The 12,936-nt window shown below is 37.7% G+C and overlaps 1 protein-coding gene across 1 annotated transcript; it reads right to left on the bottom strand.

Annotated features, from left to right (window-relative positions):
* Positions 1-375: 375 nt before the first annotated feature.
* LOC134536548 (uncharacterized protein K02A2.6-like) lies at positions 376-2,624 on the bottom strand. The gene is made up of 2 exons (XM_063376283.1): positions 929-2,624; positions 376-422 (listed from the first exon to the last, which is right to left on the bottom strand). Exons 1-2 carry the CDS (start codon positions 2,622-2,624, stop codon positions 376-378), a joined length of 1,743 nt encoding a protein of 580 aa, XP_063232353.1.
* Positions 2,625-12,936: the final 10,312 nt, after the last annotated feature.

Here is a 12,936-nt window from a genome sequence, read left to right as displayed (position 1 = left end):
AAATACGCCCTTGACAGTAAGTCTGCTACATGCATGAGTTTGCCTGGAAGATACTCTACCGACAGCGTGTACCGTAGCAGCCTGATTTTCATCCGTTGAAGTCTAACAGAATACACATCTGCTATACTTTTCTTAAACACTGGAACTAATGGTTTGTGGTCTGTGTGTACTATGACATGCCTTCCATATATGTAGTGATGAAACTTTCTCGCTGCAAACACAATACTGAGCATTTCCTTCTCGACTTGTGCATAATTCTTTTCTGCTGAGGACAAACTTCGGGAAGCATAGCTGATCGGCTGATCATCACACATTAAACAACATCCCAGTCCATCTTTTGAGGCATCACACTGAATGGACAGTTTTTTGTTGGGGTCATACAAGCCGAGTACTGGTGCCTTGCTGATCAACTCCTTGACTTGCTGCAACACATCAGTGTGCACTGGTAACCACTGCCACTCAGTATCGTTCTTCAGGAGTTCCCTCAGTGGAGCTATGATGCTAGCTAAGTTAGGTAAAAACTTCCTTAAGTAGCTGATGAAACCCAACACTCTTTGCAGCTCAACTTTGTTGGTGGGTGTTTGTAGTGCTAGAATAGCTCGCACCTGGTCGGGATCTGGCTGCATACCATTTGAGGAGAACACATGCCCAAAATACCTTGCCTCCTTCTTTTTGAACTGAATCTTGCGTACATTGAACTTCACATTTAGCGCTCTCGCTCTCTGTGCTACCTGTAACAATATTTGATCGTGCTCAACTTCATTTGCAGCAGCAATCAAGAGGTCATCAAAGTATACTAGTACCCCTGGAATATCACCAAAGTTTTGCATGTTTATTCGTTGAAAAATTTCAGGTGCACTCGATAACCCAAATGGGAGCCTGAGAAATTTATAACATCCAAATGGTGTGCTGAAAATGCAGTACATACTTGATTCCTCATCTAGTTCCACCTGGTAAAACCCATCTTTCAGGTCCAACACTGTGAAAATGGACTTATTGTTCAGCTGGCAGCTCAACTCCTCTAATGTTGGTATCATGTGATACTCCCTGCAAATTGCCTTATTCAGGTCTACTGGATCTAGACAGAGTCTGAGACTTTTGTCGCCCTTTTCAACAACAGTTAGGTTGCTAACCCATCCAGTTGGCTGATCAACCTTGGCAATAATTCCTAGCTTAACAAGCTCGTCCAACTTGATTTTTAATCTATCTCTTAAGGCAAAGGGCACTCTTCGAGGTGGTTTAGCAACTGGCTGAACAGATTTATCTACTACCAATGTGCACTTGTTTGGAATACACCCGACTCCCTGAAATACATCTGCAAATTCTGAGAGGAACTTATCTTCCGATAAAACGCTACTGTGTAAGGTGTGGACAAAACTGCGAGAAACTAACTTCAAACACACGCATCCTGGCAGTCCAAGAATGGGCATTCTGCAGCTACCATCTTCAACAACAACAAACTCCAGGCACTCCTGAGCACCATCTGCTGTGTTTACTCCACACATTAGCTTAATGACACCCACTGGTTTCACTTTTTTGCCGCCGAACCCTTCGAGTGTTATGTGTGACCATTTCAACTGGGTTGGGCGAGCCAGCTGCTTCACAATACTCTGTGATATGATATTTACCTCTGAGCCCGTATCAAGCTTGAAATATACAGTCTTACCTTCAGTCCACATTTCTTGGATCCACTCCTTTCGGCCTGGCTTGGCATCCTCCACCCCGGTCGTTGCTTCTGCCACTTCTAATGTGCTGACAAAGAACTCTTCCATCTCACCTCCCGTTAACCTAACCTCTTCAACTTGGTTGGTGCACACGGTTGCAAAATGATTGAACTTCATGCACTTGTAACATTTTTTTCCAAAGGCAAGGCACTCATTCTTCCTATGTACCCTCCCGCACCTTCGGCACTTAGGACTTCCTTGTTGCACATGCTTCTGTTCAGCCCCCCCTTTGTATGGTACCTGCTGCTGTTCAGTTGATTTCTGCTTTCTTCTATTTCGCCACACAGTTTCAACTGTGCCTCCTCTCGGGTGAATTTCATCATCCGACGAATCCTCACGCCGATTAACAGGATTGACAGCTTTGGTTTGTATAGCGTCGGCACGTTGCTTGCCTAGCTCAGCCACCCTACACTGTTCCATTGCCCGTGACAAGCTGAGATCCGGTTCACGCAACAAACGTTCCTGCAGCCCTTTGTCCCGAATGCCCAAAACTATTCTGTCCCGCACAACACTGTCTGTCTGGTCCTTGAAGTCACAACTTTGAACCAGCTTTTTTAAATCTCTCACAAACGAGTCAAACGGCTCTCCCTCTTCCTGAGATCGGCAATTAAACTTGTACCGCTCAACTACGATATTTTTTACAGGGTTACAATAATGTTCAAATGCTCGCAACACCTTTTCAAAATCCCTACGGTCTTCCGCTGGAAGATCGAATGTGTTGAACAACTCAACAGCCTCGTCTCCTATGAGGTTTAACCACATCGCCGCCTTGACTGCCGATGGTTTGGACTCATATCCAGTCGCCAGCATAAAAATATCAAAGCTCTGTTTGAACCGCCGAAAGTGTTCACACAGATTTCCATCTAGAAGCAGCGCCGGCGGTGGCTTAAACGATTCCATCGCGCCGAAACCTGTATAACCTCTATCTCCACGTGGCACAACAACGAAACAACACCACTAAGGTCACGTTGCGAACACTATGCGATTTACTACCGACTGCGCCATGTTGTGTTTTCACCTTGTTTAAATGGACATCAACTCATTACACTGTACGACTATCACATATTTATTCAAAATCGCTCTACTCATTATGTTACATTCACTCTCCACCATTACATCACGATCCACTTGCCGCTCTACCACTTCCTTTCATAGATACCAACTCTCATAGATGCCAACATCACATATCACAACATACGTTATAGTGTCCTTGGGTAACTTCCAATGCCACATATTGAGGTTATGTAGGATGCTATAACAGATGAATACCTTCCAGTCAAAATATATGTCACATTATAAATGATGATCAATGGGAATCTAAATCTAAAACAAAATCTTATTGATTTGTTGCAGACTACTAGCATAAAGATTGTGTGTGTGTGTATGTGTGTTTGTATGTGTGTGTGTATGTGTGTGTATGTGTGTGTGTATGTGTGTGTGTATGTGTGTGTATGTGTGTGTGTGTATGTGTGTGTATGTGTGTATGTGTGTGTATGTGTGTGTATGGGTGTGTATGGTTTTTTATAGAGGTGTGAAAAAATGCTGTTACGCACGCACTAGGACCCGGGTTGAAGATACCCGTAGTGCAGTGTCGGACTTGGTCTGGTCTTAGATGATCTTGACCATGAGCCACCATGGAGGTGGCTCAGCAATTTGCAACCCGTACCGACTAAAAAAATATCCTCTATCACCTGCCTCCTATTCCCTGTGGGATCGCCGTTGTTGCAGACTACTAGCATAAAGATTGTGTGTGTGTATGTGTGTGTGTATGGGTGTGTATGTGGATATGTGTGTGTATGTGTGTGTACGTGTGTATGGGTGTGTATGTGTGTGTGTGTATGTGTGTGTATGACCTTTTAAAAATAATTTGAAACTGCTAATCATACCAAATTTAAAAAAAAACATTTAAACCTTAGGTGTGAGAAAAAAATTAACTTATGTGAACTTATACAAGCATATTTGTGTTTTAACCTTATATTCACAAACTAGCATGCTTTGATGTACACTACACTGACAACATGGTTCAGCAGGGTAAACAACGAAAAAGCACACAAACCAAGAACCAGAGGTCATGGTGGAAACCGTTATAGAAACCATCAAAATCTTTCGAAACAAACAATATACTAATCAATATAAGAATAAGTTTGTTAACTTAGGCTATTACTATTATATTTAAAGTTTCTGATCTTGCTGTTATTCCACCCCACCGGTCATCGCTCGGACCGTGAGTCATTAAAGCCAACTGATCTCTCTCTCGCTGGTCAACTTTTTATTTATAAATAAATATATTATTCACCTTTAAACTTTTTTAATTATTTTACAGTATTTTGTACACTGAAATATCCTTTTTTATTCACCTTTAAAGTATTTTCAAATTGAAAGATTAATTTACTTTTTTTAAAGTATTTTGTATACTGAAAAATGTTTTTATTCACCTTTATAATATTTTCAAATTGAAAGATTACTCTAAATGTTTTTTCTCATCTATCTTTTTTTAGACAACTTGTAAATTTATTTTTTTCAATAGGCCTACTTGGTATTGTACTTGTTGAAATAATAACACACACACCGTAAAGTACATATTTATTTTTTGTACATATACGTTTCATATATCTTGTTATTGAATAAATTTAATGTTCTAAAGCAAGGATATAATTTTGAATTTTGTTAAGATGCACTGATGTGAAGTTGTGTTTTTAATTTCATCCAACGAACACGGAAACTTCATTCCCAGTCTACACAAGTTAACCATACACTCGCTGCTCACACAATCTTTAACGGTAACTGAGGCACCTTCGTCAAACAGATTATTTTTGATGTGGAAATGTATATTGCTTGTACACCTCTCGACGTGGTTCACGGCCTCCTCACCACCTGTACCTCACTGCATGTAGCATGGGAATGGTACATTGGAAAACTTGCGATGGGCTGAACGATACGGACTGGAGTCCGTTATGTTTGTTCGTTGTGGTGTATGTAATTGGCGTAGTCCTAGACTCTTTGAAGAGCGTACATGGTGACATCATGCACTTTGTGATTTGCACCTGACTTCCACGTATGCATGTCCGATGACTCGAACCATTACATCGCTCCGACCAGCGAAGTACTCTGTTAGAATTCGGTCAACGTAGTTCGTAATAAAACGTGTCGCGCCCTCGCATTTCCACCAACGATTCTTCTTGGCTACGAGTGCACAGATCCTCGAGGGTACATGGGAGTACACTATTTGGTCGGAGGTTGTATACATGACAGTCTTCTGACTTACAAGGTCTATCGTGCACAAAGGCACACTCGTGAAAGGGATCATTGGATATTATCGTGTGAACCTTTCCATTACAAAACTGTGTTCGTTTAACACCGTTTGAATTCAAGTACTCTACTCGTCTATGACCGACAATTAATTTGCTGTAAATACTAATGTCCTCGGTTTGAAAGGGGTCTAGGTTTTCCTCACCTGTGATGGTGTCTTCGTCACTTTCTGAGCTGCTCCACCACGGAAGCGATAAGTCGAAGGCGGAACGACTCGGTTTCTGGTAAGAGGCCTGTCTTAGCCCGGCAGTTGTAGGCGAACGTTGGTTGATTCGTGGAGCTGTTGCTGCTGCTGATGATGATGATGTTGATGGGGGTGTTGCATGAGGCTCGTCGACGGTCGGTGTGGACGCTGCACAAGGCTCGACGCTCGACCCTGGCATTCGTGCTGGACTAGACACAGGGTCGACGGACAGTGTGAACGCTGCGCGTGGCTTGCTGTCGTTTAGGCCTAATATTATGAGTTTTAACAGCTGTCTCGTGGCCAAGTCTTCGTCGCCATCGGTGTGGTAAACGCAGGTAACTGAAGGCTTCCCCGGTCCGGCAAACAGTATTTATACCCCAAAAAAAATTAGGGGTGTAGGGGGAATGATGGTAAAGAGAGGGAGGGAGGGGGGAACAACAACAGTACATAGTAGTAAGGGTGTTGGGGGGTAGTTTTTTATGATAATTTTTTTTTTGAAAAAAAAAAAAGGAGTGGAAAGGGGGGTAGATGATATATGCTATGAAAAAAGTGGTGGGAGTCAGAGTGCCAGCAGCCACCGTGAGGGAAGGATCGGTCCCTCACCGGGTTAGCACCAAGGACTCCGAGATCCATGTCGTATGTGTATGTTTTAACACTTTGAGTGCAGGGCTTAATGATGGATTCCCTTGTGCCGTGCATTAGGGATTTAGGCACGTTTTATTTAAAATTTTGTAATCTTAAATATTTTTGGAAATATTTTTTTTTTCTCTCATCTTATTTTCTTTACGGCCAGGCCATCAGCCTCTGTTCTCAGAGGCGAGCTGATTTTCTTTCCCAGCCTCATGCTAGGCTAGCATTCTGGCTAATATTTCTCCCGCCTCCAGGCACGTCGGGGCCGGTAACTTTATTTCTTCGCGTGACCACTTTTGCCTAGAGCAGCTTGTGAAGCAGTGCTGAGCCCTGCTAACTCTGTCACGAATCTGTATAAGGTTCACTAGCAGCAAGACACGACAGGAGGATCCCGTGGGCCTTGCGTCCCACAGACCATGCGTTTTTTGAAGCCATTCCCCTCTGCTCACCCACCCTTTCTTCTCAGAAGAGAAGCCAGGAGCGACGACCGCACGGGTACGTTAACCGAAGTCAAGGCCACCTCAGGCTTGACAGCCGCAGTTACAATTCTGGACTTTAACGACATCTAGCAACGGCTGTGGTCACTAACGCCACTTGTGGGCGTCGGCAGCGCCGACACCTGCGCTCGCGCGGAGGTAACGACCACCTCTCTCCCCCTTATGTCTCAGGCCGCTAGGTGGCACCACTGGTTACTCCATTACCCCCTAGCTTGACACTCTCGTCGGTCACTAGTCGATTTATTAGTACTTCTGCTCGCCACCAAAAGATAGCGCCTCAGTCGCGCGGTCACTCCAGTAAGATCTAATTTTTTTATACCGGACACCTTCGGGTGGACTCGGTAATTTTCGGCTCAGAGCCTGCCCCCCCTCCCATTCTCTAGAGACCCCGCGCTTATGATATTCTGGTGATATCCCGCTCTGGACTTACTTCGGTGCGCGCCTCCTGACTGACTGGTACTGTTTGTATCTGCGATCTTCGGCGAATCATCGACATCGCATCATATATTATGTAGTCTTTCAGACTAGAGGGATGAAGTCCCTATCTAAAATTAATATTAACCAGTCAGTAGTTTAGTTGAAAGTAGAGAACCTTAGTTTTTTTTAAATTATATATACTTATTTTTTTAATCATGATGACTTCCATGTCTACCGTGAATCGTGGTTCGAGTTTTCGGGGACGAGACGCCCTCTCCTGAGCGCCAGGGCCAACACCCTGTTTTGGTAAGTCTTGATGTCATCCCCCCCTTTCTTTGAGTTGGATAGCATGTACACCTTTATCCCATAACGACTGGGTTTTTGTGGCATGTATTGTTTGAAGTACAGTCTGCCTCTGTAGGCACCCATTCCTTCATCTATTGTAATGTCTTCTGCAACTTGAAATGATGTTCTACATTTCTGACGCAATAGTTCAAGGAGTGGGCGCACTTTGTACAAAGGATCAAACCCAGGTTCGCCTTTCTGTTGCATGTGCTCATTGTCATTCAAATGAAAATTTGCTAACAGTGTGCCGTTTCTAGGTATGGCACTCGTGATTTTATGAGTAGGTAATTAATTTATTCACATTTCTTTTTTTTTAATCTTTCATGTTAAATAAATTTTAATATATTTATGCAAAGATTGTATTTGATATTTATTTATCTTCACATATTTCATTATCTTAATGTTAAGGTTTTGTGTAGCTATTTAATTAATAATGTCTTAAATGTGTTTGTTTCTATTATAATCAAATGTGTAAGGGAAACACTACTACAATACTGGTTCTATGAATATTTTGTTTTGTTTGTATAATTCTACTTATTGTAAACTCTATGATTTCTGTCGTGTCTAACGAAAAAGACTTACCTTGCCCTTTTCAATTTCTTTTCGGCCATTTGGCATGTAATTTTTTGGTGCGGATGTAAAAACCACCACAAAATGTAATAACTTATCTGTTACCGCTGTTTTGGGTGAGTAAATGTTTCGTCTGTGAGAAAAGTGTATCCCATGATAATTATTTTTTATGTTTGGAGGTTAATATTTTTGTGGTTTCATTCCATAGCGGTTCGAGTCATGGGCCTCATCCTGGCTTTGGTGTTCCAGGAATCTAAATTCATTTTTGGGAATTAACCTCTTCAAAACAAAGGCCAGAAATTTCATTATTATCATTATTATTATTATATTAAGGTTATGTAACTGTTTTAAACTTCTACGTGATCATCATGCAAGTTTCTACTATTGAACTTGAATCAACGAAATAATATTGATTTCTACACTTTGGAACATTTCCGGCAATTAATTTTCATTATGAAGAAAGAATTATAAGAAGACTTCAATAATTTAATATTTGTTTGATGAATTATTTTTTTAATAATATTTGTTGATAAACTTAACCTGTTTTTACTTAAATCAAATATAAATACTTGGTACGTACCTAGTTGTTCACGAGCTCGTTACTTAATATATAATACTCAATAACATTTGTTAAAATGTTAATTGTTTTATTGATGTTTGTTTTACATTGTTGTTTTTACAAAGGCCTATAATTACAACCAGCACCAATCTGATATTTGTGTTATTTGTTCCCAGTGGTTTATTCCAATAAGTTTTAATTCCTTTTAACATATTATGTTTGGTTATAAAGGCAACATATTCTCATGTCTCTATAGTAATTTATACTAATCCTTTGGTTAATACATAATAACATAGTACAGCAAATGTAAACGATCCGACATATCTGAAACTTTCATGTGTTATAGTGTCCTTGGGTAACTTCCAATGCCACACATTGAGGTTATGTAGGATGCTATAGCAGATGAATACCTTTCAGTCAAAACAATATGTCACAAAATGGTAGCAGAGCTTGGGTTTGCTGTTTACTATGTTATTATTTTGTTTTATATATATAATTGTGAAGAAACTAAATCATAATTTTAATTTTAAGATTTTATAACCTTAAATGTTTTGTTGTGTTTTTTGTTTAAGTTTAAAATTTTTTTTGAGTAAATTAACGAATTTTATGTTTTCATAGTTTTAACTTTAAAATAAGTTCCAATCTATCATCTTGAAGTACAGTTTTAACTATTTAATTTAATTGTAATTATTGTTTGTTAATCTTTTTTTTATGGCAATCTATTATTATTTTTAGTTTTAAGTGTTTTCCTTATAAGGTACATTATGAAGTTAGAATTGTCCAAGAGATTTCTTTGATTTCTTATGTTTCTCTCGTCGGTTTTAATTTTCAGTTTCTAAGGTGTTTTGTCTTCAGTGACATATAATCTGCAAGAGATCTAAACTTTGTTTTAAAGTATGCATCTTTCTTAATATAAACAAATTATCTATTTACAGTTTCTGGCTATATTTGAATCAGTGTGGTTGTTGGTCCTGTTGTTTACACCAGTGTGTTGCCTTTATCATGTAGTTTACAGGTTATTTTGGGTAGGTTATTAAGTATTCTTTTTAAGTATAATTTGTAGTCTTCAGTTAAGTGTGCATTGTTTAGGAACGGCCGCCTAACTTTGTGTCCTACTGTTGGCGTTGTTTTGTTATTTGGGTCTTTGACTCAGTTGATCGTGGACTGATCACCCACGTGTCCTAGTCTTTGAGTCCCTTGTAACTTTTGAACTCGAGTCATAAATAAAACATAAGTAAATAAAAAACCATGGTACTAGTTTTTAAGTTGTTGCAACATTTAATTTTTTTTAAATATTATTTCTGGTGAACAAGTTTGGTTATAGGGTTTTCTTAGTTTGAATTTTTATGTTCAAGTAATCATGTGGTTATTAGTTGGTATTTGGGGTATGTATTTTCGTACAAGTTATTTTGTTATCATCTTCATGTTTGGTTTTCATGAGTTTTTTTTTGTGTCCATTTCACATAATTTAGGGTTTGGTGTATCAACTAGATTAATATCAACACTGATTTTTTCTGTTTTAGTTAATCATGTAAGATTGAGGTTATGTTTGGTAATTGTCGTTTAATTTGTCGCAAGTTGTTTGAGAGTTTTAAAATTTATATTCCTTTTAACCTATAAAATTGTCGTGGTTTTAATTACATAATTTGCATATTCTTTATTAATATAATTCTAAATGATATTTCAATTTTATAAGATTGCAGGTTTTGTTCGTGAGAGAATTGTTTGCATATTATTTCTCGTTTTCATAATATTTCCATGTTTCTAATTTTTTTTGCAGATTGCCATATGTTGAAAAGTCTGTGGTTTCTTCAGTAATATTTAATTGATGTAATGTTTGTTTACTTTTGTGTATCATCATTTGGGGCACGTTTTTCATAATCTAACCATGATAGGTATATTTTCTTGTCTTGTTGCCATCATTTAATAAGTTCTTTTTATAGCAGGTTGTTTTAATAATCTCTTATGTTGTTTCCTTGCCCATGTTTTGTTGTAGGTCATCTTGGGTATGTATTTTATCTAATTTCTTTTAAGAGACATTTTGCCGTTTTCCTAATAAGTTCATTTAATGTGTGTTCTAGTGCTTTTCATTGCACAAGTTAATAATTGAGGTGATGAAGTTGTCTTATAAGTATTTAATTTCCAGTAAACTTATCTTTGAATCAAGTATTTGAGTAATTATTTTTTTTAGGTTGTGTTTGATCTTCATTTGAATTTTTTTCTTGAGCCTATTAATTTTTTTATTTTTATTTTCATTATTTTGTTTTGTTTTGTTTTAATTATTTTGTTTCAGTGAGATGCAGTAAAAGGTCAGTGGTTGTCTTGTTAGAATTTTGTCGTTTCTCTTTTTAATTTTTTTTAAGCACTTATAAAGTTTTATAGTTTTGATACTATGTATGTATACAATTTTGTACTGTGGGAGTAAGAGACTTCCAGACGATATTTGGGTTGTGTTTTAATTGTGTTGTCGACTTTGGTCAATTTTTATTTTAGGCAGGTCCTCTGAGCCAGAGCCAGTGAGCCAAGTCCTGTTGAGAAGTGTTTAGGCTTCACCAGCACTTTTCATTTTTGCAGGCCTCAGTCATTTTTTTATCAAACCATATATCTGCCATGGAAGATCCAATCACTCATTTTTAATAATAGTTTAAATTTAGGTTAATATATTTTGTGATTTTATTTGTTTTTAAATAATAATTAATATATTTTTTTTTGAGTGCTAGCTTTGATTCATTGCTTTTCTATTTTGTTTGTCTTGCTAGTGTCATCTTTTAAAATAACATTTTAATAAATCCGTTTTGTTTCTTGTCTGGTCATCCAAAACATATATGTACTTTTTTTTGAATATTCTGTTTTGTAGGTTATGTGGTGAGTTCATGTGGGGATGTGGTGTGTTGTGTTGGTGTTGTGTGTCTTGTACATCTTCCACACGATACAGCCATTGCACATGTGTTCTACACATTACACCGTGTAGTGTCATCAACTTAATCATTTTTTTAATTTTTTTGTTTTGCAAGTTTTTGGTTTTGAATTTAGATGTTCCTTCAGAGCACAACAGTGATAAAAATCTATCCCTTGACATCAAATTAGGACAAAATTTGCAGGAAACCACTGGTGTAGTGCTCCAGTCGTCTTCCATAAACTCGCCAATCTACTTTCGGTTGAGACATTTCTTCTTGTTTATTTTTTGGCGTGCATACAAATTTGTTCTTTCATATGCATGATAATATCTGTATTTATAAAATGAGAAAAAAAATCTAGTGGTGCACTGTGTTCATCCAAATCTGTTTCTGGAATAACTCCAGTTTCCCCTGAATACACATTTATGGAAGGCATCCTATCTATTTCCGTCCATCCATCTTGCGAATCTGTTCGTAATTTTCTGTTTTCTCTACTTCTGCTTCGTACTTTGCTGCCTCTTGTACCTCTGCTACAAGGTCTCCTTTTCCGTCTGTCACAAAGTCTGCCTCTTCTACCTCTGCTTTGCCCTCTTGTTTCTTGCCCCAACACCTGGTACTGAACCACTTCTAATACTCTCAGGTTCACTTTCAGAATCGTTTTCTTCATCACTGTCTGTGGAAAATAGCAAAGTGAATTAGGATTTCCATGTAAAAAAGAAATTTCCTTATGATGAATTTCAATTACTATAGGACTTCTTGCGAAATCACAAGAAAAATATGCATGTGCAACAAATATTGCTTCTGTACCAAGAAATGTAAGATTCTATATTATAGTTATGATTTCTACTAAACCATAGCACAGCAATGTTCATATTTTTTTACTGTTGAAATTAGGAAAACTTATACATACATAAAATTTTTGAAACCATGCATTATACTTTTCATTATTTTCATTGCTATTCTTTTATTTTTCTATATACATTGATTGCACATCTGCGCAGTCAATTGAAAACCCTATCAGGCCAATACATAAATATATCCTACCTGAATCTGTATAATCTGAAGATAAAAAAAATTCTGGGTCCAGATCACTATCATCACATTAATTTCGCGAGTTACTTTCACTTGTATCACATGACAATTTTGGTACCTTATATATGTTTATTTACCACAATATTTATTTATTCATACACAGAAATCCCTAATAAATGTAACACCTACTATCTTTGGGAACACTGAAGATAAGGAAGACCCCTTGGACTTTTCAAACCCACATATTACAGGTAGAGAAACAAGGAAAGCCCCCAAAATAATTCCAACATATATATGTTAGTGCTTATAAATACAAAAGATGCTCCATTCAAAATAATAAATAAAAAAAACGTACTTAGTAATATTGAAAATTTAAAAAAAAAGTTTTGAATTTTTCCTTCTCTCATATCAAAAACAATCCTTACAAACATAAGAGCCTACTATAAGAAAACTGTACCCTTTATTTGTGTACAGCACTAAACTATTGTGTATGTGTAAGCCAGTATGTTTAGTACGCAAAGCTGTAACAAATGTGTTTATTCATCAACGTCGTGCAGTTGAGAACTACACTGCCACCTAGCATTCGTAGAATGAACTGTCAGGTTGGCCGAAGCAAAACAATTGATTCTATCGGCCCACATTTTCGATTCATATGCGATCTAGCAATGGAATTAAAAACTAAAATGAACAAAGAACTTTTACTGGTAAAACGGCGAACGGAATACTATTACTAGCCAGAGGAAAGTATTTTTAGATCATGGACGTACCAGTA

The sequence above is a fragment of the Bacillus rossius genome, chromosome 11 (genome assembly GCF_032445375.1).
Source record: "Bacillus rossius redtenbacheri isolate Brsri chromosome 11, Brsri_v3, whole genome shotgun sequence".
Lineage (NCBI taxonomy): Eukaryota > Metazoa > Arthropoda > Insecta > Phasmatodea > Bacillidae > Bacillus > Bacillus rossius.
This window is presented reverse-complemented; position numbering and strand designations above follow the sequence as displayed.

Coding starts and splice junctions, on each gene's coding strand:
- LOC134536548 (XM_063376283.1), bottom strand. CDS start 2,624: ATGGAATCGTTTAAGCCACCGCCGGCGCTGCTTCTAGATGGAAATCTG. Junction 423..928: donor GGAACTAGATGAGGAATCAA/GTATGTACTGCA, acceptor GATGTGTTGCAG/CAAGTCAAGGAGTTGATCAG.